This window comes from Protopterus annectens, chromosome 12.part0 (genome assembly GCF_019279795.1).
Source record: "Protopterus annectens isolate FY-2018-M chromosome 12.part0, PAN1.0, whole genome shotgun sequence".
Classification (NCBI taxonomy): domain Eukaryota; kingdom Metazoa; phylum Chordata; order Ceratodontiformes; family Protopteridae; genus Protopterus; species Protopterus annectens.
This window is the reverse complement of record NC_056746.1, coordinates 1,250,838,473-1,250,865,062: the sequence shown is the minus strand read 5'-3', so window position 1 is coordinate 1,250,865,062 and position 26,590 is coordinate 1,250,838,473. Positions and strand designations below refer to the sequence as shown.

Genomic DNA, 26,590 nt, shown 5'->3' with positions numbered 1-26,590 from the left:
CTAAAAGGTAAGTGCTTGGTAATTTTAAAAGGAAGTCATTGTGACTGTTTACCATAGGGGGGTGTCTTGTTATTTCCAGATTTAGAAGTGGATGCCCCCCCATTGCTTAGTTATGAGAGTCCCCTCGGACTGAAACCTGGTGTTTTTGGTGTGTCTGGGTGTGGCTTTAGAGGTTCTGGAAATAGATGGAAAAGACCAATTCTTTGTAGGCCAGTGCCTACTAAATCTTGGAGGTTGCACTTGTAAGAAATCTTTAACAGTTTGCATAGATTTAGCTTTATCGTCCATCTTTTTTAGAATTTCTTCAGCTTTATTGCCAAACAGGTGGTCCTGATTTAAAGGAGCATCCAACAATTTCGCTTTAACACAATCAGGCAAATATTGCTCCTTAAGCCAAGCATGCCTTCTAAGCACAGACCCAGTAACAGCAGCCCTGCAGGAGGTATCTAAAGAATCAAAACCACATTGCAAAGTATGTTTTCCAACTTGTTCATCAGAATGCAATAAATCCTGTAAATCTTTATTTTCCACACAGTCATGAATCAACATTATTTTTTGTTTAAGCAGTCCAATAATATGCTGTTGATATTTTAACATATGAAATTGGAAGTTTAAAGCCCTGATTGCCAAGGTTGCAGAAGTATAAACCTTCTTACCCCATCTATCCAGCGCCCTGGAGTCTCTATCAGAAGGGGTAGGATTTTTAGCAGTAGAAGCCTTAATGCCTTTGGGCCCCTGAGAAATGGTTTCTGGATCTGCAACAGGATTTTTGAAAAGGAACTTGTGGGACTCAGGAACCCTGTAGTATCTGTCAGGTTTACTAGAAGCAGGAGGCAGGGAATCAGGGGCCAAATTGGATTCCGAAAACACATCATCAACAATGTCTGGTAAAGGAGGTATAGCCAAGGGCCTATGCTGAGGTAGAAGAAGGAAATCCCTAAGCCTCTTTTTTGAATCAGAAAATTCCTGACTTTCCCAGTGGAAATGCTCCCTTAAGGTATGTAAAGTTTCCCCAAAAGAAAAATCCTCAGGAGGGGAAGCAGTGGGAAAGGAATCCTCTGCATCAGAATCCTCATAAGTAGGTATGGATAAATCCAGGTCATTAGAAGAGTCAGAAGAAACAGAAACCTGATCAGAAGATTCATAATCAAGCTCAGCACTAGGCCTCTTGGTGGGGTGGTGGTGGGTTGACTACCCCTGATTAGAGTAATTAGATCTTCAGCCATTTTTATCATTTGTTTTTTAGGCATAGGGGCCTGAACATGTGACCTGGGAGTCATTTTTTTAGACATAGATCGAGATTTAGGCCTTAGTAATGAAGGTGGAGTCAATTTAATATGCAAGTCTGTAGGCTTGAATACACCCTCAGAAGCCAGTGCCTGCACAGCGGCTCCAGACCCATCCAAGGTAGAGACATCCACGGGTTCCATAGGTGAAGCCTCTCGCGGCATACCAGACGCCAAATGGGTCTCAGTAGAGGCCTGCAAATCAGAAGTAGCAGGTATCAGGGGCTGCGAAAGCACCTCACTGAGTACTGGCGAACTGGCGACTGGCTTAAGAGAAGCATCGTTGGCAGTTTTGGACCATGGCAGTCTGTCCCTGTCTTTATCTTTGCATTTTTTCGGAATCCCGTTAGTCGTATGGCTAACTGACGACATTTCTGGATAATTAAACCGCAAACTGAAATATTTAGAGGCAAAAATGTACCGACGACGGATAGTGCACTGATTAAATAAAGCACAAAACCGACAGCAAGGTACATCGTGGTCAGGGCCTAGACAAGGAATACAGTACGATTGAAAATCTTTGTGAGGTATTTGCTTTCCACAAGTAATGCAATTATTAACTTTTACTGACATCGGTAAGGAGCAAGAAAAAGTTTCCACAACAGGGTACTTAGCTTTAAGTTGAAGACTTTGGTTCTGAAACTCAAAAACGAAAATTTCAGGAGTCGGACGACCGGCACTTGTGAACTGCTTCTGCTTCGGGCACCGCACGGCAAGAAAGACTGATGTAATGGCATTGGATGCATGTTTTATATCCCTGACGACCTGACGTCATGGAAGAAGAGACAGCAACTGACGCAGGACCCAAGACTTTGTTAATCAGGCCGACTGAGGGCAACCTGCCAGCAGATTACCCGAATGTAATGACTGCAACAGTGAAACATGAAGAACATCAGTATTCCTAAGAGCTTGGATTCGAGTCTCGGTCTAGATACTTGGTTCTTTCTCATTCATGCATACATTTCTTCCCGGCCTGAAACTATGGCATTCTGTATCCCATGTATTGCTTTACAAGGCACCAGTTCTAATTTACTGGCTTCTTATCTAAGTCAATAGTTTTCACAAAGAATATCTTTATATGTGTTATTGACAGTTATGTTGATATGTTTGTGATTAAACAAACATAATTATTTAGCTACTTCTAAGTGCAGACACATTATATAATAATATAAACAGGTGATGAAAACATGCTGTTGTAAAAGTCATTCCAGTGGTATGTTGTTTTGTGTTCATATCCAACTTAAAGAGTGATGTTGTTCTACACTAATAAACTTTCAATCATGTCTTATTGTTTAAATGTCACACAGGTGGAAGCAGTCAGGTGCTAGTGTGTTGTATTAAATAGGCATGTGAACATTCAACATTGCACTGTAAATTATAACTGCACTGTCATAAACTTGCAGAATGTCAGCATCCACTGTTAAGGTGAATTATTAGACTCTTTTGTTTTACAGCTCTTCAATGATGGAAGGAAGAATGTACTTGCTCTTCTTACAGAGAAGGACCTTCTATTTTACAACAGTTTGCCAAGAAGCAGTGAAGCACTGAACCATCCAACCCACAACTACCCACTCATAGCCACCAGGTACTACAGAACAGGTCCTGTTTAATAGCTGTAGAGCATGTCTGTGCCCTCTTTTTCTTAAATCTGCCTTAGACATCCCTATAAATCATTAAACTGCAGCAGCCCAGTGTATATAGACTTCACCTGGTTTGTTTGTTTACATAAAGTGAGTTCTAACTTATGAAAAAAGCTAAATGTTTAGACATAGTGTAATGTTAGATATTTAACTAATGCATTATTTTAAGATTACATTTAGCTGTACTTAAACATGTTATGTCTTGTATACCTGCACTGCTTTATGTTTTAATTTTCAGTTCTTGTAGGAATTTGAATATGGAATATAGAACACTTTTTTGTAAAATGACATCTGACAAAATAATCTGTTAAAATGAAACCAGATCCAAACATTTGTTGTTCGGCCTGCATAAAACGTGCATGAGTAGGAAGGCTTATTATTATTTCTTACTGCCACACACGAGTGAGACTTGGTGCCAGACAAATTTGGCTCATATTATCAGATGCTAAAATAATACAGTGCAAAACCTCACAGTCAGCATGCAGCTATCAGCAGTAGGTATTCATAATATTAACCATTTACCCAATCAATCATTTCCTACATCAAATAGTTAAGATCTGTCTTGTTTTAAGTTTGATGATAAGTTTTAACAGTGCTTCCGTCTTGTGAATAAATTCAGATCACAGATATACATATTAATGCGGGAGGTTATGAAAAGAAATGTAGGAAAGAAAATCATGCCATAAATCTGTCTTGTTCTCTAGCATAGCTTCGGTATCTTAGTCACCTTATTGTGAAGGCATCACACCCAGATACCCCCCTCCCCACACAACGACGGAATAGGAGACAGAATTCTGCATGTGCCACTACTCTCTCCTTGACACATGAAAGGCTTTTGCATTTTATATAGTAACTTATCTACAGCATTGTTTTTGACTTCTTCAAGAAGACTTTTGATGAAATTGGAAGTTTTTGGTTAGGCACTTTCATTCTGCTTTTTGCAACTTTGTTATTTTCTGCAGTAATTATTTTAGGTTAAAAGTTCTGGCATGCATTTTCCTTTCCAAGTTTTAATAATACAATTTTTCAGCACAATACTGAAGTGGTAACACTGCTCCTAAGAGGTCGACTTACTAATCATATAGCAGAAAGCACAGTAGCTGGGAATAGAACAGAATGATTTCTCCAATGCCAAACCAGCATCACACACAGTTCTCATCAACAAGACCAGACTGTAGTGTAACACTGTTTAAGTCTTCCTGTATTGAAGAGAAATAATACTACAAATGGGAAGGAATGGAAAAAAATCATAAAGTTTTTTGAGTGACTTTTTAAAAGAAAGATACATTTTTATGTACATATTTGTAATTCTAAAAGTGCCATTAGTACAAGATCTAGGGACCTGATTTTTTTCTGTGACATAGAACATGCTAGAGAGAGATATGGGTCCCAGAGACTGGCCTCCTATAGAACAGGCTTTCCATTCATATGAAGCAGAGTTCTTATTCCCCTGGATGGGAAATAGAAAATTTACACTGGATCTGGCACCCATGTCCCTTATGGGCAGAGGTAGCTTATAAGTACCTGGCCCTCAGTGTCCTATTTGGATGCAGGGCATCATTATTCTTTTGGTAAATCTTGGATAGGCTTAGAAAAGCCCCATGGGTCATTAGCCTAGTAACAGTCAATGAATCTATGAGTCTATGTTTACAAGCAGAGCAAATGAAATCAACAACAAACACAGGAAAGTTGAAATGAAGACAGAATTTTTAATTGAAAACTAATGGTAGGATAATATGCATTACATCTGAGGACTAAACATGCAGAACTCAAAACACACTGTTCTTGTTAAGAATTACAAGGTATACAGCTGAAACTCAGGTCTGCTATATTCATGCAGTTCAGATGTTATGGTATATTATTTCAGCAGAATCATTCAGTTGTTATAATGTATGATTTCAGCAGAATCGGTACAATCAAATTGCAGCCTTACTGCTAATGATATTCAGGTTATTTTGCAAATATGTCTATGTTAGTATAAATAAGTAAACAAATTAATTAAAATGTTTTCAACTGCTTTTTATACTCTAACATGATCAGGCAAAGATTGCTCCTTAAGCTGATGTGGAAAAAGAGTAATTGAGAAGTTAAGTACATAGTAGTTTGGGAATCAAGATCAAATCTGTACCGTAAGAAGAATGGCATTAAAACTCCTTTATCACAAAACTCTGCCCTTATTTGTCATACAGACATAAAGGATACTGCATTCAGGGCAGAAGCATATCAACCATTCCTAAATGTAGAAGTGAGCTTCATAGTTACAGTGAGGATAAAAAACTTCCTTATGCAGTAAAATAGCAGGGAACTGGAAGTACTCATCAACAAGCACATATTATCTTGGTTCCAACTTATTTAGAAGGCTTTAGGCTTCTCCATAGCATCAAGTTGCTATGCATTTACCTGGGCATGCTTCCATACCCACAAAACAGATATTATGATTTTCCAACCTGGTTTCACAGAAACATTTTTTACTTAGTAATCTTGAAATGCTGTGTAAGGACTTTCTTGTCTCTAACCACACAGTTTCACTTCTTTGTATATTCAAACTACAACTGATTCAGCATTGTGGGATTCAGTGCCACATGGCAAGACTAGATCAAAAAGCAGACACACGCACATTCTGTCATAATACATTTGTTATAAAAACACTTCGGTAACTGCAAGTTAATATTTAAAGTTTGCCAGTTGGAAAGTCACAGTTTAGTGTTCCGGTACAGTACTCATCTTACCAAATGATCTGATGACAACAAAATTTAACTAAAATTTTAAACCACCAACGTGTCCTGATCCTCACATGCTTTCAAGGATTTAGAGCAGTGAACGTCTGAATTTTAACTGCTACTTACACACCATGAAAAATGCAGCAACCTTCATTTTGTTTAACTGCTTCATCCTGAACCATCTGCAGAAATTACAGCTGAGAAAATGGTCTGTTAGTTGTGCACAAACTCAGCAGATATCTTGAAATCAGAAAGGACATGTACTGTATGGTAAACTGTGTTCCTGGGAGTTGTAAAGTAAACAATCAGAAGCAGAATTGAACTTATTTGTCCCTTTCAACTCCTACTTAGCAAAGTCTCACTCAGTTAGCCCCATATTTTGCCCCAGAAATCACAATGCCAGTGATAAGGTCAAAATGATACAGATGCAAATTGGCCAGATTGCTAATGTTCTGAGTTTATGTCTGATCTAAGACTCTTTAATGCCAACCTTGTGGGAAACATAAACCATCTGTGATATGTTGGGGGGTAGGGGTGGGAGTTGAGAAAACAAGATTCCTGTTCTGGTCTAGGCTGACAGGCAACTAATGGAGCTGAACAGATTAGAAAGCTATACCTGGATTTTTTCATTAATTTAGGAAGGGGTGTATGTGTCTTCTAGGCAGAGCACTTGTAAAGCATATTGATCTGATGAGATTTGTGTTGAAAGTATCAACTACAGGTTTGAGAGATCCAACATTTTACTCATATATTTGCCCTGTTCCTAATAAAAGTTCTGATTTTCTTGTAAATCATAGTCAACATTATTTTATTTTTAATATGTTAAAAGTCCAAACATCCTCTAATATAATAAGTTGCAATATTAAAACATCAGCATTCATACATCTCTGAATAACATAACACACTGAAACCAATTATACCAACACTATACTGTAGTTTTCTGTCATGGAAGAATTCAAACTGCCTGACTTACATTTGAAAACTTCTGGCTTCAAAGATTTAAAAACACAAAAAAAGAAAATAGATAGAAACATTAAAAAATACAAGATATAAAAGGGGAAAAATAACATAGCTAAGGAGATAAACAACTAGGACCCTAATTTAAGGTAAAATACAATGAGAATGATCTTGTGATTCATTGCAGATCCCCAAATATCTCTTTGAAATAGGGCCAACTAAATTTTGTCCAGGAATAATAGCAGGTCCAAAGAATCAACGTAAAGGGTCTAGTGCAAGAGAAGTGCTGTTTTAGTACTCATTCACTGGGCAACCCTTAGCTCCATACTGGAGATTTGGATAACAGTTTTACTAAAATCAAGGGAAGATGGGTGATTGTTATGGCTCACAACATCTTATGGCCGCTGTCTTAATGAATGCTAGGATGACCATGAAAAGAGGCTTATAAGCATCAGGGCTCACTCCCTGTATATGGACTAAATTGCACAGGATCATCATGAAATTAGACTTATACATAAGAACTGAAGAAAGCCCGCTTCTAGCTGCTTCCAAAGGGCTCTTAATCTTGGGCAGTCCCAGAAGGTATGCACTTGTCTTGGCAACTACATTTACAGAGGTGAGAAACAGTCAGTGGAGACATCTCAAATGCTGACATCTATTCAACACTGACATATGACTGTTTAGAACTAATTTCAAGACATCTTTTTTCCTGCAGAGTACACTATCTCTTTCTGATATTGCACTGATATCTCCACACCTGCACCAAAAGCTACAAGTAGCAGCAGGCACAACATTTTGAGAAGTTTCTAGAAATATCCTTCTTCCCTGTAAACATTTTTATGAGCTATACTAAGAATGTAGGATGTTTGTTCAGAAGAGATTCTAATGTTTTTGCTTTCACTCAAACAAACTGTAGAATCTGGTTATATTAACTCATTGCTTCCTACAAGAGTATAGCCCCAGGAAAGCAGAATTCCTGTGCATCCTGTAAGATGTTGTTCATCTTTACAGGACTCTAATGTACTCTATAAATGAGTATAACCATCAATGTTTTTGAGTCTAATTTCTGAAGTCCATACTGCAGTTTCTATTTCTATTAGATTAACTTACCTTTAATTTCCCTAGAGTCTACAATTTATTTAAATATTAAATGATTATCATATACCTAGTATAGATTCCAATGTTTTTATATTATGTCTAATTTGTTAAAATTAATCCCAATCTACCCTGAACAAACCAAGGACAATGGTAGTCTCACACAAAAATAGTTTAAGGCAAAGTGATAAATCCATCCTCAATGGACCGTAGGTGTAGAAAACTCAAAACAATCCAAAACAAGACACTGTTAAAATCAGTTCAAATAGATAGTCAGTTCAAATAGGTTCCATTCAAATAAGTAATCAGTTCAAGTAGGTAAGCACTTTCGTCTGTAAAATGACAGACTTTTTCAAAGGGTTTTGGAGATATGCTTTAGAGAGGAGAGGAATGAAGGTCAGCACGGCTAAAACAGAAATATGTGTGTAAATGAGAGGGAGGGTAGAGGAATGGTGAGGATGCAGGGAGTAGAGTTGGTAAAGGTGGATGAGTTTAAGTACTTGGGATCAACAGTTCAGAGTAATGGTGAGTGTGGAAGAGAGGTGAAGAAGAGAGTACAGGCAGGGTGGAATGGGTGGATAAGAGTGTCAGGAGTGATTTGTGACAGACAGGTACCAATAAGAGTGAAAGGGAAGGTCTACAAGAGGGTAGTGAGACCAGCTATATTATATGGGTTGGAGACGGTGGCATTGACAAAAAGGCAGGAGTCAGAGCTTGATGTGGCAGAGTTAAAGATGTTAAGATTTTCACTGGGTGTGACTATGATGGACAGGATTAGGAATCAGTATATTAGAGGGTCAGCTCAGGTTGTACAGTTTGGAGACAAAGCAAGAGAGGCAAGATTGTGTTAGTTTGGACATGTGCTGAGGAGGGATGCTGAGTATATTGGGAAAAGGATGCTAAGGATGGAGCTGCCAGGCAAGAGGAAAAGAAGAAGGCCTAAGATAAGGTTTATGGATGTGGTGAGAGAGAACATGCAGGCAGTTGGTGTGAAACAGCAAGATGCAGAGAACAGGAAGAAATAGAAACAGAAGATCCGCTGTGGTGAACCCTAATGAGAACAGCTGAAAGAAGATGATGATGATATAGCTTACACTGTCTATCAGATATTATAAATCTAATGAAGTGTGTTTCAGTACAGATTCTTGAAGAAAAGCTCTCAGGAAGCAAGTGGTTTCCTGTGTCATAGGATCTCAGGATGAAAAGGTGTCAATTAGCCTCCTGCTGTTCTGAATTAACTCATTCAAGCCTAAACACAATTTTTGTATATTTCCAGGTCACTCCCATAGCAAATTATGGTGTCCACACCTTTTTTGGGGTCTGGCTTCTTCAAGTAGCCAACTTACCAGCTAATAATAGGTAGTAATAGAAAGTGCAAAGAGTTATTAACAAAATGACACTATTTTAATCTGGGATGTGCTTCAATAGATAAATTAATCAGTGTTTGTCTCTTGTTATTTATATTTTCACGTTTGTGTTCATGTTTTCATAAGTGGGAGCCCTGCATGTTGTTGAGAGGTATGGTGTGATGTGCCATGATGGGAAACAGGGAAATGCATTGTCAATGTTAATGTATATCACACTGTACCAGAGATATTAGTTGTCTGTTAGTAATTATGACAATAAACATTAGTTCCATATGAACTTAATACCGGAAAAAAAAAAAAAGACTTACAGATTGTTGCATGACATCAGGTGAAACCTTAGATGTTTTTGAAGAAAACTGTCTTTGATGTTTATACTGTAAGTTGCATATTTTTATTGCTAATTATATAAATTAACTACATGTTTTAACTACATGTTTTCATAAGTATATGTTTTCATATAAGTATATGTTTTCATATTTCCATACATATGTGTGTATGCATCCCTTACATAACAAATGGGAATCCCAGATTTCAGCTGGCCTGCACTTTTTGATGTCAGCAGTGGAGTGTGCTGTAAATACTGTGATCTGTAGTGTGTAAGATTAGATAGCTAGGGGTTCTAATCTCACTCCAGCCTACTTGGTGTGTGGGTGTGCGCATCTCCCTGCATAACAAATGGGAATCCCATGTTGACTTCCAAATTTCAGTGGTCCTGCAATTTAAGTACAATGCCCCCTTTGGTATGTACCTAACCAGGCATATCCAACAATTGGAACGTTCACAGAGGTTCCTCACAAAAAGAATACAGGGCGTAAGTAAAATGCCCTATGCAGACCTCCTCAAGGCCCTTTCCCTTGTATCCTGCCTCCTACAGGCTTTTAAGGGGGGAGATCTATGCCTGGCATGCAGGGCATTGTCATACCCCAGTCTGATGGACCTCTTGCATGTCCAAAAAACAAGCAGCACTAGAATTACCAGTTCTAAAGGCTTAAACTAGAAATTCATCCCTGGTTTGGCACATATGTCTCTTGTGGACATAGGTAACCTGTAAATGGTTCATCTCCTAGGCCTATGCTTACACTTATCAAGGGTATCAGAACTTGTCAGAGATTTGGGATGCATGGCTAGGCTTAAAAAGGCCCTTCTGGTCATTAGCCTAGTAAACAGCTATGAATTTATGTCAATAAACATGCATTTGTTTAGGAATTTCTTGTTGTTGTGTGAATGCTTATGTCTGGTTAACAAAAGTATTCTAACAGTATATGTCTAGGGAGTACAGTTTCCAAGCCATGAAAATTTGTTTGCAAAAATTTAGCAAAAATATAATTTTGGGTGTGTCTGCATTTTAATATATTCAGATATTTATGGAAAAGCTATGAATGCACTGACTATTATCACTGCAAAGAATACTTTTTACTGATACCATTGCTGTTTTGTAGTTTTTTATAATGTTTACTGTTCACAAAATATTTTTGTTTGTTTATCTAATGCTTTTTAAGTTTATTTTTCCGAAAATGCTCAGGAATGCAAGCTGCCTGTAAGCTGCTAGAGGTGTGACATTCAACACCACATAGGTGTTAATGTTTTAAATGAAATAAAAGGAGTGAGAGGCACCAATGCCAAAGATTTGTAGCAGTGATTCAAAAAACTCTTAACGGAATTGCTGAGAAAAGTTGGTAGTGTAGCAAAAGGTCCAGATTCCACCAGTGATTTACATGAAAAGAGTCAAAGGTTGCTGGGTAACCCACTGTCCTGATTAAAGAAGAAGAATGAGGGACCAGATGCAATCCAGATCCACAGAATAGAGGAAGCCCTTAAACAGTGATAGATTGTGTTAACGAACTGAGATATGCTAATGGCTTCAAGGTTTCCAGTAAAACCTAATGAAAAATACCCTCATTGTGATCATTTGGGAAGCAGAAAAATGATAGGATGTGGAGCAGTTATCATGCCTGACAGAAGAGAGTTCATCTGAAGAGGTATCTACGAAAAGGGGTCCCAAGGCTGTCATCAGCATGCAACAACTTTTGTTGCTGATAGCAAGTAGCAAATAGAGAGAGAGAGAGAGACTCACAGTGGGGAGATGTCCATTGTGTTCAGACCAGAAATGCTGCAGCCAGAACTGCTTCAGGCTATCTAGGAAAGCAAGCATTTCTCTAGCCTGTAAATAAAGAAGTCTAAAGTGCTAAAAGAACAAAAGGGCATGTAGGATAAAAAAAATGCTGGGATAAGAATGGATTTGGATTAAATGATCCTACGTTCAAACAGCAGACTCTGCTTCTATCATACTGAACTAGATATGTAGTGAGAATAGACTGGATAACTCCCTTTTTTACTTAGTGTACTCCCCCAGGTTCCCCATGACCAGTTTCCAGGGCCAGTGAAGAGTTGAGGACACTGACCTATTATCATACTGCTGCTGGAGTGTATTTTCTGTTATGCCCTAGCTTCCCCTCCTATCAGGCATGCCAGCTAAGCATCCAGAGACAGATGTGCAATGAGAACATGCTGGTAAAGTTTCCCACCTCTGCTGTGACTCTGCTAATATCTTCTTGTATTCTCCTTAAGAACAATGTCCTTTTGTGTGTCTCTGGCCTTTACCAAAGATGGAACACAAGTTGCACCAAGTGTGCCACCCTCAGAATGAGCACACCCCATCCTTCCCTGCCAGTGGCTCAGACACTGGAGCCAGTAATTGATCCTGGGTCACAGGGGCAGTAGTCAGGGGTTTATGCCTCTATGCACTAACTGGATAACTGCTTTGTTATTATCCTTTGTGGCTGAAGGATCTGGGGCTAAAGTATACATTAAGTACCTAAGGTAGAGAGTGTCAAGTGAAAGTATATTTGGATTAAAAAAAAAAGCTGGGGTGAAAATTTCTCTGACAGCAATATAGATTTGATGGTTTTCACTTTATCTGCAAACTCTCTGCCACGGAGCAATACCACCCAGGACTGCAGTACTGAAGACATTGGGTTTTGCAAAAGAAGAAGAAGTAGGTGATCAGGAGAAAATTGTAAGATGACCCTGAATATAGACCACAATATCTTCAGAATGCTGAGATACTTGGCAATCTCTCAAAGAGGCTGCCAAGTATACAGTGGCCAGGATAAAGAGTAAAGTGGGCAAGTGGACAGCACTGTCTAATCTCATGTATGACATGGAAGAAAGTAAACATGTAAGTAACCAACCTGATGATAGTGAAAGAGTCAGAACAGACAGCACACAATGTCAAACAAGAAGCTTTGACAACATTAAATGCTCAAGTACAAAAACTTGGAAAGACCGTTTGACATAACTGAATGCTTTTTCAGTGTCCAGAACCAGCACTGCTCATGACATTAATGGCCTCTTGCTTACTTCTATCCACTGTCCTGCACTGACTGTACCTTCCCGTATCTGACTTGCTTTAACAAAGCTTGCTTTTTCAGTATGGATAATATGAGGCAGATATGTCATTAGCTGAATAGCCCAACCCATCATGAATAATTTATAATCAATGTTAAGCAAATAAATTGGCCAGCAGTTGTCTGGAAGTGTAGGCCTTTTGCCTGATTTGAAGACTGGTTCTATCAGGGGCTATCTAAAAGAGGGAGAACAGAAAATAAGACTTTAGATTGTTCAAAGAACCTCTAATTCCATTGGCAGGAGACAGTTGTAAGCTTCATTCAGAAGACATACTTTACCAGGTCTGGATTTTACTATTGATTGAACTAGCTCTTGTTTGCTGATTGGGTTGCTCAGTCCCTACATAGTCACATGACAGAATGTGCGTACACTTGCAAGATTAAAAGCTGATTAGCAGATCATTTGGAAGTGAGAATAAAGAGGGCAGAAGTTTCAGGCAGTGAAAGGATTTTTTTCTTATTAGAAGTGTTAACCACTGTCATGACACATAGAGTAGTAGTGAATGACACCTCTCCTTTTCATGGCCAGTTAAATGTGGTTCCACTGTCATGACACATAGAGTAGTAGTGAATGACACCTCTCCTTTTCATGGCCAGTTAAATGTGGTTAGCAGGAGTGACTTCATATTAATGAAGTGTGGGGTGCTCCTAGATAAACTCAGTTGTAACATTTATGAGACTTTGCATTTTGGTGTTGAGTTCCAAAATATGAGCCATAGGTCATGAAGGAAAATGCATTACCTACAATAACTGGTACTCATTTTGCATCAGTGTCAAATCCTTTAACTAATACACTTGAAAATCATTTGGTCAAGTATTCACATTAACAGGTAAATGCACTTATATGAATCTCAGGGAATGTGTAGAGAGGAGGAGTCTTACTCGTGCCAGGAGGAATTTTCAAGTAAAAGATTTCAGAAGCTTGACAAATTCATGATTTGTCATATAATCTAGCAAAAAACTCCAAGTCTTGAGTGGTATTGCTTCCAAGAGCCCAGCTGACAACAATAGGGTGTTGTGATCTTGTAAGGGGAATCATATCAAACAAAAGAAAAGAAAATAGTTTTCATAAACTATACATTGTATCAGTTCATTTGGAAGTGCTGTGTCCTAAAGAAAAAATCTGTAAATTGATTGGGCCCCAGGGAGTTTGTCTGAACCAGCTCTGACAGTTCCATGCCCTGAGTCTAAGATGATAGCAGCCGCGAAAGAGCAGATATCTTGCTGAGGAAGAGGCAGTGATATTCACTGAAGTGGTTATAGTATTGCCATTTCCCATGAGACTTAGCTTGCCATGGATGCTACCTTGTATAAAATGTAGGAAGGTGAGCCAAAGGTTATGTACTGTGAAACTCAAGCTAAAAAAATCGTGGTAAATGTGCAGAAAACCTGAAGACTGTAAATCCTGACAAATTAGGAGAAAAGTACTTGTTAAATTAACTGCAGATACTGTATGCACAATAGCCTGTCCGCTGGCTTCAAGTACTTCTGACAACAATAGATATCAAATGCAAAAAAAAAAAAAAAAAAAAAAATCAAACTATTTCAGTGTGTAAAACATGAATGGTCATCAGACTGCACCTGGTGATGGATAAGAGTGCTGCTACCTGTGCAGCTACAGCTCTGGATGTAATGCACTATTTGTATCAGCTCTAGGACTGATGCAGGCAGACAGCAGAAGGTGTACAAGCATTAGGAGATAAAGGAAACAGGTATAACATACTGCAGATGAAAGAACAAGGACAATATGAAACACAGAAAGCATAAAAAGTGAGGATAGAGAGGAAGAAGTACATTATCCAACGAAGGATGTGAGAAGATGTTAAAAAAAAACAAAGTGTAGTGTTATCTTGATTACAGATCTCGATTACTTTCCAGGGCATTTTATTAAGTTTTCAGCCCTGCTAAAAAAGTTAACAAAAAGAGGATATAGGAAAGGGGAATTGGCCAGACAGGGGTCAGGCTGACTCTGACCAAGCTTTGAGGCATAATAGAACTATACTAACAGATATTTGATGTCCAAATTGCTGTCTTCTGTGGAGTTGCAGATGGATTCATTTACACTGACTTGAAGCGCAGTTTGCAGCTTCTGACTTGGTTCATAGTACATACATAGGGTGGGGTAGGCTTAATACAATGCTAACATTCTAACTAGCAGCCTCAAGTCCCATTCAATAAGCCAAGTAGACCAATTTATATAGTATACCATCCGTGAAAATGTTTGCTGAATACTGACTGTCAGAAATCACATGCACAGAGTTAATCAGAGACTGTCATCTGTCACAGAAAGTATATAAAGCAGAGGGTGTGTGTGTGTGTGGTGTGTGTGTGTGTGTGTGTGTGTGTGTGTGTGTGTGTGTGTGTGTGTGTGTGTGTGTGTGTGTGTGTGTGTGCGTGCGTGCGTGTGTGCGTGCATGTGTGTGTGTGTGTGTGGGGGGGATAGGGGATCAGAGATGAAGAGAGACGTTGAAGCTACTTATACTGGTTTACTTTATTTGCACTAAATGAAGCCTTTTGTTCAGAGATTTAAAGAGGCTATCTTATTTCCCCCAGATAGAATTTAACTGTTTTTCTGGAATAATCTGCCTATTGAAATGTTACAGCAGTGTGTCTTGCCACTGGTAAGACTCCATTACTGACCAGTGTTTCAAGTAATGTTGACAGAAAATTGTTAAAACTGGCAAAATGTAAAACGGATAAATCTTGTGATTAAGGAAGAGAAATGTGCTGGGTGTACTGGCAGATCAAGAGACTGCAAAAATGTCTCATTAAGGGTACTAAAAGTGGGGTAGTGCTTAAACATCGCTACACTGTATCAACTCGCACATGGGGAAAGGGAGGGTGATAATTCACCTTGAGTACAAATAAAGCAGTGGGGTAAGAAGAGGAGGGATTGTATTTATAAGAATCCTAATCTGCCAGATAGTGTTGAAATAACAGGTTAAGTAAATAAAAAAGGGCAATGGTGTGATATTTTGGAGGGAAGGGTGACAAAGAAAGATTAAGGGCCTTGAGCATAATAAGGAAGTTGAGCAATGAGAAAATAAATCATGGATGGATTATTTAGGGCTGTGGACCAGGGTTAATAAAAGGAGAAAGCCAATGCAACATGGTAGTAATGTAGGAGTATTAATTAGGGCAAAAAAAGAGGTATAAATGTAGCTAAAAAAGAGCAGAGAGGTAGAAGAGGCATAATACAAAAGACAAAGAGAAGTGTAGAAAAAGTGGTGAAAACAACAACTCAGTAGTTAAAAGGGAGTTGATGGAAGAGAACAGGATGGTGGTAAACTAAGTTTTTTTTTGTATATTGTAGAAGGGAGGAAGGGAGAGACAAGTATGGCTTCTGATTGAGGATGGTAGGAGTTGTAAAAGGGAAGATCAAAGGAGACAGAAAACAAGCACATGTATGGAATGAACAGTTCACTTTGCTCTTCCTGAAGGAAATGTAGGGATGGTTGCCATACCGGGAATGCAGTAAGGCAGATGGAAAAAGTACCGGATAGGTACAAAGACAAAAAGGGTGACAGAGGAAAGAGAACTGGCTGTCCTAAGGGAGGCAAAAGTACAGGACCTATTTAAGCTAGTTCGCATGGTACTCAAGTGTCTATACAGTGTGCTGGACATATTCCTCAACAGGGACCTGTAACGTACCATTAACTAGAATATTAGGGAGGTAGGTATTGAGCTAAATGAAATCTGGATTAACTGATATACTGACGTGAAAAATGAACAATAATAAAATGCATTTTTTCCCTTTTCTCCTGAGATGGAATAGCTCTGGAGTTTATTCTATGTAGAGGATGTTTTTAGCTTAGCCTTTTGTGAGGCAGTAGGGGGAGGGCTTTCTCCCCACAAAATACTGAATTCAGCTACTTGTGAATGACCATCTTTTTCGGCCAATATGTCTATTGGGCTGCTTTGGATTTGACTCATTAACCTAGATTTGCACAGGAATGTGTGAGGAACAAAAAACTATAAGAACAGTACCATTATACAAAGTGGAGTAACAACAAATCTGAGGAATTACAGGCTTGCTAGGTTAACAGCAGTAGCAGTGGAGGGACTTGTTGCTTTTTGAGAGGATAAGAATCTGACAGACAGCAACCAACAGGGCTTCAAAGCCAGTAGGAGGTAGTCATCAGAACTGATCCTGTTTTATAACTGGGTTATGTAGAACCTGACAGTGTTGCACTGGACTAAAGCAAGGCTTTTGTCTCTGTCCATTTTACCTCTGTCCCTTATAGGCACTTGCTAGAACAGCAGGAGTAGTTGGATAGAACAAGGATGATGGAAATGGTGCAGCATGGTTGAACAGTAGGACATAGAAGGCCACGGTGAGATGTGCACTATCAAGAATACGAGAAGAAACTAGTGGTGACTTCAAGTGGTCAATTCTGGTTCCTACAGTCTTCACCGTCTTTATTTTGGGCATATCAGAAGGAAAGGAGAACAGGATCACCCTCCTTATGGGTGATACAGAAGTAGGTGTATGGACATTCTTTGTGGGTGACACAGAAGTAGATGTGTGGGCATTCCCTGTGGATGACACAGATGTAGGTGTGTGGACATTCCTTATGGACATTCCTTGTGGGTGACACAAAAGTAGTTATGTGGACATTCCTTGTGGGTGACACAAATATAGGTATGTGGACATTCCTTATGGACATTCTTTGTGAGTGACACAGAAGTAGGTGTGTGGACATTTCTTGTGGGTGACACAAAATAGGTGTGTGAACACTCCTTGTGGGTGACACAGAAGTAAGTGTGTGGACATTCCTTGTGGGTGACACAAAAGTAGGTGTGTGGACATTCCTTGTGGGTGACACAGAAGTAGGTTTGTGGACATTCCTTGAGGGTGACACAGGAGTAGGTGTGTGGACATGAAGGATGGAGGCAGAGTCTAAGGAAGGAGATTAAAATGCTCTTCAAGAATTCAGAAATATGGCAGTTGAGCTAATTGCAGAATTACAAAGTACTGTACTCACTTCACAAGCAAGTTACTGTGGTCTGTCAATAAAGGGGAGTATATCTGGGGGTAAAAGACCAGGAGAAGGACACAGGAATGTTTACCATATTTGCAATGGATTATCAAGAGTATAATGAAAGTGCTACTGAAGAAGCAGACACAAGGTTGTGTTTTCTTAGAGAGCTGGACTTAAAAAAGCAAAGATGTAATACTTCTAACCTTATATGTCCTGGTCAGGCTCTATGCTGAGTGCTTGACATAGGTTTGGAAGCCTTACAGAGAGAGGGACATTAAGCTACTGGAAGAATTCCAGAGTCATGCCATGTAAAATGTGTGTGGGATGAAGGGGAAAGGTTACAACTAGAAATTAAAAGATCTGGGATAATTTTGTGTAGAGATTAGAGTAAGAATGAAGGATCAAATGCAATGTAGTGTAGGTACCAGTTACTCCCTGGATCTGTAAAGTACTGCATTACAAAGAGAGTCACAGAGTCATGGAGTAAGCTGTTATTGTAGAATTCCATGGATGCATTTAAGATGCCATGGGACCATGATAGAAAGGGGAAAGAGATGTGGTAATTCTTTCCTTTCTGACATCTATGGAATATTAAGTGGAACTGCAGCTGCATGGTAATATATAAGGGAAGGCCATTTTCTGATGAAAATAAATCGTGTTTTCATGGAAGTAAGCACCACAGCTACATCTAGAGACTTTAAATTCTAACATCTTGCAAAGTGTGCCATGTTAGGAAAGTATAAGTTAGCACCACTTGATATCACTCAATTCCAAACCCGTAGGCTTCTCTGCAACTGTAAATTATTATGAGGATGACCGTTATCAATTCCATACCCATAGGCTGCTGTGCAGCTATAAATCCTTATGAGGGCAGCCCTTATCAATTCCATGTCCATAGGCTGCTGTGCAACTGTAAATCCTTATGAGGATGACCCTTATCAATTCCATGTCCATAGGCTGCTGTGCAACTGTAAATCCTTATGAGGATGACCCTTATCAATTCCATACCTGTAGGCTGCTGTACTGTAAATCCTTATGAGGACGACCCTTATTTGAGTTCAGCAGGAAGTTCAGATGACAGCGATGTTAATGTTGATAAGGCTATGTGGCTTCCTCCATACCCTAGTGAAAGGCACTTGGGAAATAACAGATAGTGTTGGTTCTGCTAAGATATAATGAATTTCTTTTGCTGCTGATTGCTGTAAGCGAGAGCCATTATTTTATACTGGTGCATGCATTACTTTCACACTCACTGTTATCACTGTTGATTCACAGCAGTGCACTGTTGCTTTTGGTAATGTTTTGAGTGGCAGCTGTATGCGCATAGGTAACATTTTTTTGTTTGGCATGTAAGGAAGCAGTTAGTGAATTGTATGAATGTGAGTGAACATTAGCTATGGTTATGAAATTAGAAATGAGGTCTGTAATAATCCTCACAGAAGCTGTGAATGAAACCATAATGACTTAAAAAGTCAAAAAAGTCGGCATTCAGAAGCCATGTAGCTGAAACACTTGATATCCTTTAATCCTTAAAGGGTCACTTGCATATCTCCAATGGGCCACCATTACAGAAGGTTTAAGGTATCACACAGTGAAAATTCTAGCTTGGCTGAGTTTTTCTTGCAGTTTTCACTGAATGAATTGTCCGGTGTCCTTTTTCATGTGACTTTTTTGCTCTTTGGTTTGGGTATATTACACACACACACACACACACACACACACACACACACACACACACACACACACACACACACACACACACACACAAACACACATATCAAGTTGCTTCTTGGTAAGGGAGAGAAATTTGGGGCATTATTTAAATTATTCTGTATGTAATGTGAACTGTTTTTTTTTCTGATGCAAATGTAGTATGAAACTGTAGGATGGGTATGTAACAAGTGAGTAAAGGCTTATTCCTGAAACTGTTTGGATGGTGATAGAGGATGGCGTGATGTTATTGCTGGGAGTAGATCGTGGAGATAGGTTGTAATGTGCACATCATGTATGAAATATGCAGTGGCATTATGATAAAGCTCCTCATGTGTGAGTGAAAACCCAGTGAAAGGTATGCACAGTACAACTAATATGCTGGAGGGATAGGTTCCTGACCCAGAGACTCCCCATAGTCTGGAATAGACTGCCCATACATGTCAAGCAGAGCGCCTCCTTGGCCCTCTTCAAAAGGAACCTTGACGATTGGATGGGAGATAGGAAATTTACCCTAGGGATCACGTCAGTCACCCTGCTAGACAGGGGTCCAGGGAAGAAATAGCCAGGGAATTGTTATGGCTAGTCTTGGCCCTAGGTCCGATCGCCTAGTACCAACCTATGAGCATCATCTTGGCTTATACACCTGACAGTAATACATACATGAGTAACTATTTCCAGAGAAGTATATTATTCATGCAATTTTTAAAAACAAATTACAACAACCATGAGGCCACCAGCTGTATAACACAAAAATACAACATATTTCACCATTGCACAAGCTTAATTTTAGCTCATTGAAAGTACTGCTGTGTAAAACAATAAACATCCAATGCAAAATTGATTACATTGCATTTACATTATTTTTATGCTGATATAGTTAAAACCCAGGAAAAAATATGAGCAAGTCTCTGAAAAAAGCCTGCCAGACATAAAGATCATGTGCTGCAGTATGACGGAGTTGCTGTCAACACATACTACTGACTCCACCATACAAAATAAAATAAAAAAAAAATAAAATGTTTGGTTAAAAAGCCTTTTTTTTCATAATTTCAATTTCCCTCAGAGTTAGTGGTATTTGGTCAAGGATTCCAAATGGCTATTTGCACCTGTATCATCATGCCAAGCATTTTGATGGTGTGAGGCTGGGGGTGCCTAATACTTACTTAGGATTATAGGATCATAGGAGGTTACTAGGCTATTGATCTGGAGGTCATTTTATGCCTAGCTGTTTCATCCCAATGTAATACCATAGAAATGCTAGTCACTACCCAAGACTGCATTTAGTGACAACTGCTCATATCCAGGGGGGTTGTGGACTCTATCCCCAGTAAGATATTTATGGTGCTCCACCAGTAAGAATTTATGGTGCTCCATCCACTTGTATAGGTTCTTCTTGAACAGTGTCATAGAGGTGTTCTGTTTCATATGAATTGGTAGCCTGTTCCAAGACACAGCAGTTTCTGGGACATAAGTCTGTTCCACCAGCATGTCCTATTTAAGTCACAGGCCATATTTAGGTCCCTGGAATGGATAGTCATAGTCCCCTTTGATTTATGGATATGCAGCAAGTTCATTTGATTTGGATGCTGGATTGCTCTGCAGGAAAGACATAAGTCTCTCCTAAGAAGTCTATATGATATGGAGTATAGTGACTGGAACCTTAGTTGGTCTGTGTAAGGCACATGCTGGAGCCCCTTGATCTTCATTGTTAAAAACCTCTGAAGTCTCTCTAATTGCTGCAGGTACTTAGTACGGTACATGCCAAACAGGGCATTATACACCATTATGTGCCAGATAAGTGCCGAGTATAGAGGGGTTATAACCTTGTTTGCTCTCAAGGTGATGCCTTTACTAATGAAGTGTGCTACATAGAAAGTTTTTCTTACCACAGCAGATACATGGTGGTCAAAGTTAAGGTTGCAGTCAACTTGGGATCCCAGGTCCCTTACTACTTCATGGGTATTTATGGTGTTGTTGATTTGATAGTGTGAGGGGACTTTGTTTGTGCCAGAGGGAATGATGATGCATTTCTTTGCACTCAGTTTGAGACCATGACTAACACACCAGTCATTGGTCTACATGAGACCCTCCTGGAGTATACTGACATAATTTGGGGATTCAATGATTACACCTAGTCATCTGCAAACTTGGCAACCACAACCCCTGAGTTTTGACCTGAACTTCTGAGAAGTATATACCAAACACTAGGGGGGCCAGTACTGACCCCTATATCACCCCACTGGTAACAGGTCTGCTGGTTGATGTGGAGTCACCCACTTTGATAGTATGTGTCCGGTTTGTGAGCCAGTTGGCAACCCATCTTACAATGAAGAGGTTTGCATTCAGTTTGCCAAGTTTATTGGTAATGCCTGAATGTGGGATTATATAGAAAGCCTTTGCCAGGTTGAGGTATGCTGCATGCACAGATTTCCCTTGTCAATTGCCATGGCCATATTTTTGAAGAAATACACCAGATTTAACAGGCAAGATCTGCCCTTCATGAAGCCGAATGGGGTAGGATCCAGGGTTTGGAGGTCACCTATGTCTTTATTTATGAGGTTTATAATGATACGTTCCATGGCATTACAGATGAGGCTGGTCACACTTATGGGTCTGTAATTCCCCGGGTCTGTTGCTGGGCCACTTTTGTGTAGGGAAATAACTGTTGCTGTGGTTAGGCTATGATTGAAAGGGTACTTAGTGGTGTTGCTAGTTCATGTTTTAGCCTGTTTAGAAGAAACCTGTGATGTTGTCTGGTCCCAGTGAGGCTGTGGCCTTAGATAAGGGTTTGAGGACCTGGCGGACTTGGTGCTCAGTCACCTACATAAAATGTAAATAAATAAACAGATTTAAAAAAAGGAAAGACAAAGTCAGGGGCAGACACTTGATACAAGTAATAGTTAATGAATATAAAAAGCCGTGCAGCTATATTCATTAAATATTACCATCTGTGTGAACAGCTCCTTCTAAGAGCACCATTTCTGTGTTCAACAAGCTTGCAAAAAAAATCCTATTATACCTTCCCTACTATAGTTGCAAGGGAAAAGAGTTATAGTAAGAAAATTGATATTGCCACATGAACCAAAAAAATAACATTGCAAGAAGTAGAGACGGGAAAACTTCTGTAACTGACCAGATGTCACAAGGTAACACCCCTTACAGCACCACTATCTGAAGCATCAGAGAGTGGACTGTAACAGTGTGAATCTTTACAAATCCTATTTTATGTGAAAATGGAGTTAGAAGAGCCACTAGCCACCAGGGAACATCTTAAAAGGGATGAATCTGAATGCAGGTCCGCTGCAGAGATGCAAAGTACTGTACTTAGATCAACTTCTGTGTAAAGTATCAATAAAGGGGAGTGTACCTCATAGCAAAAGACCAGGAGAAGGACCCAGGGATGTTTATCACACTGGCAAAAGATTATCAAGAGTATAATGAAAGTGCTACTATTTTCTCAGAGATCTAGATTTAAAAGCAAAAATGTAATACTTCTAACCTACTAGGCCCTGGTCAGGGTCTATGCTGAGTGCTTGACAATTTTGGAGGCCTTACAGAGAGAGATACATTAAGCTACTACATTCATTTCCAGCTCTACTCTATCAGTGTACCTTTGATTTCATGCTGGAGGAAGAATTTCAAAGAAAAATAAGTTTCAGAATGCCAACAGATACTATGTCTTGACAATTTCAAATAGGAAATAAAAAAAATCCACCAAAGAAAATACATATAATAGTTACAGTGGTAAGAAATACTGGTTTTGCAATGCAAATAAAATAAAACCAGAACACTTAAATAAAAGTGTAACAAATCACTTTAACATTTTTGAAAGAAAGTGCAACAAAAGAAAAAGAAAGGGAGACTATGGATGAAGTTTATTCTAATATCAATATCAAGGTCTTTACTGCTATATGCAGCAATTTTATGCAGAAGCAAGCAGTATACATTGATTTTTGATTATTTTATCCTTTGTCTGTGTGACTCTGAGAAAGTTACTCAATGAAACAATATTTCTGAGATGAGTCTAAAAAAGTCAGTGTGGATCAGTGCTCTATCCCAGTTAAGATAAAAGAAATGCATTATAGCAAATGTGAAAATCTGAATGGGTACCAGATGATTGGAGCATCTACACAGAAAGATTGAAAATAAAGAGGAAGTTATGAGCAGTCAGAAAAATATAACACCTCCCAAATATAGTACATCTGAAGGAATGGAATTTTTATGTATAAGGGGCAGACCCTTTTGTTGCCGTAGATGTTGGAAACCATGGCATATCAGCCAGGGGTGTAATGCACCAAAGTGTAAAATGCGTAGTATATTTAGACTCATAGAAAAAATTGTACATGTAAAAATAAGCATGCCTATAGAATAAAAATCTTAATGATTACAAAGATTATCTGTGGATGTAGAGAAATAGGTGGTAACAGAAGAGGAAGATTAAACAGAAAAGGAGTTGGAACCAGAGGCAAGAGACAGGATGACTAATAAGAAAGAGCATCTGTAGCAGAAGAAGAGATGGAAGGCAAGATAAACTTGAAAGAAGAGAAAATATATCACTAAGGGGAGATAGGAGAGAGGAGTTTATTAAACCTTGAAGGTCTTAACGTTTAAAGATGTGTAAAGTATATTCTACACTGTGTCAGTGTTTGTTATAAATGTATACTGGTGTCTGTTGTACCTTTGGTCCAGGCCATGGCTGAAAAGGTTCTTTGGGCCAGTTTCTTTTCCAGGTTACAAACTGAAATAACTAAATACATACATACATACATACAGATTAATGAAAGAAGAGTAGGAAAAAGGAAAAAGAAAAGGCATTATGATTCTTCCAAGGTTTTCAACTCTGACATCAGGATGGAATCAATGTTCTGATTACCAGTCCCCTTTAGAATGTAATGAACAGCATTCAGCCCCATTTCTGACAAAAACAGAGCAATGGGTAGAAATCAAATTGCCCCCTCCCCCTTGCTGGAATATAATAATAGTGGCACAGTACCATTTCATAAGTAAATGAGTACAATTACTAAGTATTGTGTGTAAACATCTGTAATGTTTGTGTACATGAATATTTAAGAAATAGCTGAAACTGAACAGAACTACAGATATATATTTTACTAAGTATGTGTGCAAACATCTGTAATGTGTGTGTACATGAATGTTAAATAAATAGCTGAAACTGAACAGAACTACAGACGTGCTAAGTATGGACGCAAACATCTGTAATGTCTGTGTACATGAATGTTAAAGAAATAGCTGAAACTGAACAAAACTACAGACATATAGTTTACTAAGTATGTGTGCAAACATCTGTAATGTTTGTGTACATGAATATTAAAGAAATAGCTGAAACTGAACAAAACTACAGACATATAGTTTACTAAGTATGTGTGCAAACATCTGTAATGTTTGTGTACATGAATATTAAAGAAATAGATGAAACTGAACAGAACTACAGACATATTTTACTAAGTATGTGTGCAAATATCTGTAACGTCTGTGTACTTGAATATTAAAAACTGCATGAAAAACCCAGTCAAACTGGAGTTTTCATTGTTTGATACCTTAAACCTCCTGTAATGGAGGCCCGTGGGATATATGCAGATGACCCCTTAAGTACATCAAGTGTTTCAGGTACATGCTTTCTGAATACCCATGACTTTTTACTTTTTAAGTCTTTATGGTAACATTTGGGCTAATAAAACCAAGCCTCACTAGCTGTGGATATACATGTTTCAACTTTTTTATTGACCCTGTCAGTATAGCATAAGTGAATAGTTTAGCTATACTTCAGAAGCACAGGGTCTTTAAACCTAGCTGATGACCATAAAGATGAAGGTGCCTGCAAAGTATATCATTGTGTTATGGTAGTATAGTACAGCTCCCCATTGTGTTATGTTAGTATAGTACAGCTCCCCATTGTGTTATGGTGGTATAGTACAGCTCCCCATTGTGTTATGTTAGTATAGTACAGCTCCCCATTGTGTTATGTTAGTATAGTACAGCTCCCCATTGTGTTATGTTAGTATAGTACAGCTCCCCATTGTGTTATGGTGGTATAGTACAGCTCCCCATTGTGTTATGTTAGTATAGTACAGCTCCCCATTGTGTTATGTTAGTATAGTACAGCTCCCCATTGTGTTATGGCAGTATAGTACAGCTCCCCATTGTGTTATGGTGGTATAGTACAGCTCCCCATTGTGTTATGTTAGTATAGCACAGCTCCCCATTGTGTTATGTTAGTATAGTACAGCTCCCCATTGTGTTATGGCAGTATAGTACAGCTCTCCATTGTGTTATGTTAGTATAGTACAGCTCCCCATTGTGTTATGGTGGTATAGTACAGCTCCCCATTGTGTTATGTTAGTATAGTACAGCTCCCCATTGTGTTATGTTAGTATAGTACAGCTCCCCATTGTGTTATGTTAGTATAGTACAGCTCCCCATTGTGTTATGGTGGTATAGTACAGCTCCCCATTGTGTTATGTTAGTATAGTACAGCTCCCCATTGTGTTATGGTGGTATAGTACAGCTCCCCATTGTGTTATGTTAGTATAGTACAGCTCCCCATTGTGTTATGTTAGTATAGTACAGCTCCCCATTGTGTTATGTTAGTATAGTACAGCTCCCTATTGTGTTATGGTGGTATAGTACAGCTCCCCATTGTGTTATGTTAGTATAGCACAGCTCCCCATTGTGTTATGTTAGTATAGTACAGCTCCCCATTGTGTTATGGCAGTATAGTACAGCTCTCCATTGTGTTATGGCAGTATAGTACAGCTCTCCATTGTGTTATGGTAGTATTGTACAGCTCCCCATTGTGTTATGGTAGTATAGTACAGCTCCCCATTGTGTTATGTTAGTATAGTACAGCTCCCCATTGTGTTATGGTGGTATAGTACAGCTCCCCATTGTGTTATGTTAGTATAGCACAGCTCCCCATTGTGTTATGTTAGTATAGTACAGCTCCCCATTGTGTTATGGCAGTATAGTACAGCTCCCCATTGTGTTATGGCAGTATAGTACAGCTCTCCATTGTGTTATGGTAGTATTGTACAGCTCCCCATTGTGTTATGTTAGTATAGTACAGCTCCCCATTGTGTTATGGCAGTATAGTACAGCTCTCCATTGTGTTATGGTAGTATTGTACAGCTCCCCATTGTGTTATGGTAGTATTGTACAGCTCCCCATTGTGTTATGTTAGTATAGTACAGCTCAGCAGTACTTTAGGTACTGTATCAGGCACATGCGATGGTTGCAGAAGATTCTGTTGCAGCTTCCATGAGTTTGTGAAAGCAGTGGTAATAGCACAGTATCTTATACCACTTTGCCTTTCACTATTTGTGCAATCATTATTACTGGTCTAGTGCTGATAAAGTGCATTTGCTATGGTCACTTATCTATACTTCCATTAAAGAAAATTAAATTG

The 26,590-nt window shown here is 38.9% G+C and overlaps 1 protein-coding gene across 1 annotated transcript in view; it reads left to right on the top strand.

The window, feature by feature from the left end:
- Nucleotides 1-26,590, top strand: part of SNTA1 (syntrophin alpha 1) — an 807,345-nt gene that overhangs the window by 689,851 nt on the left and 90,904 nt on the right. The window contains exon 5 of the mRNA XM_044090261.1: nucleotides 2,741-2,871. Coding sequence (XP_043946196.1) covers nucleotides 2,741-2,871 — 131 coding nt within the window. The remainder of the gene's footprint in view (nucleotides 1-2,740; nucleotides 2,872-26,590) is intronic.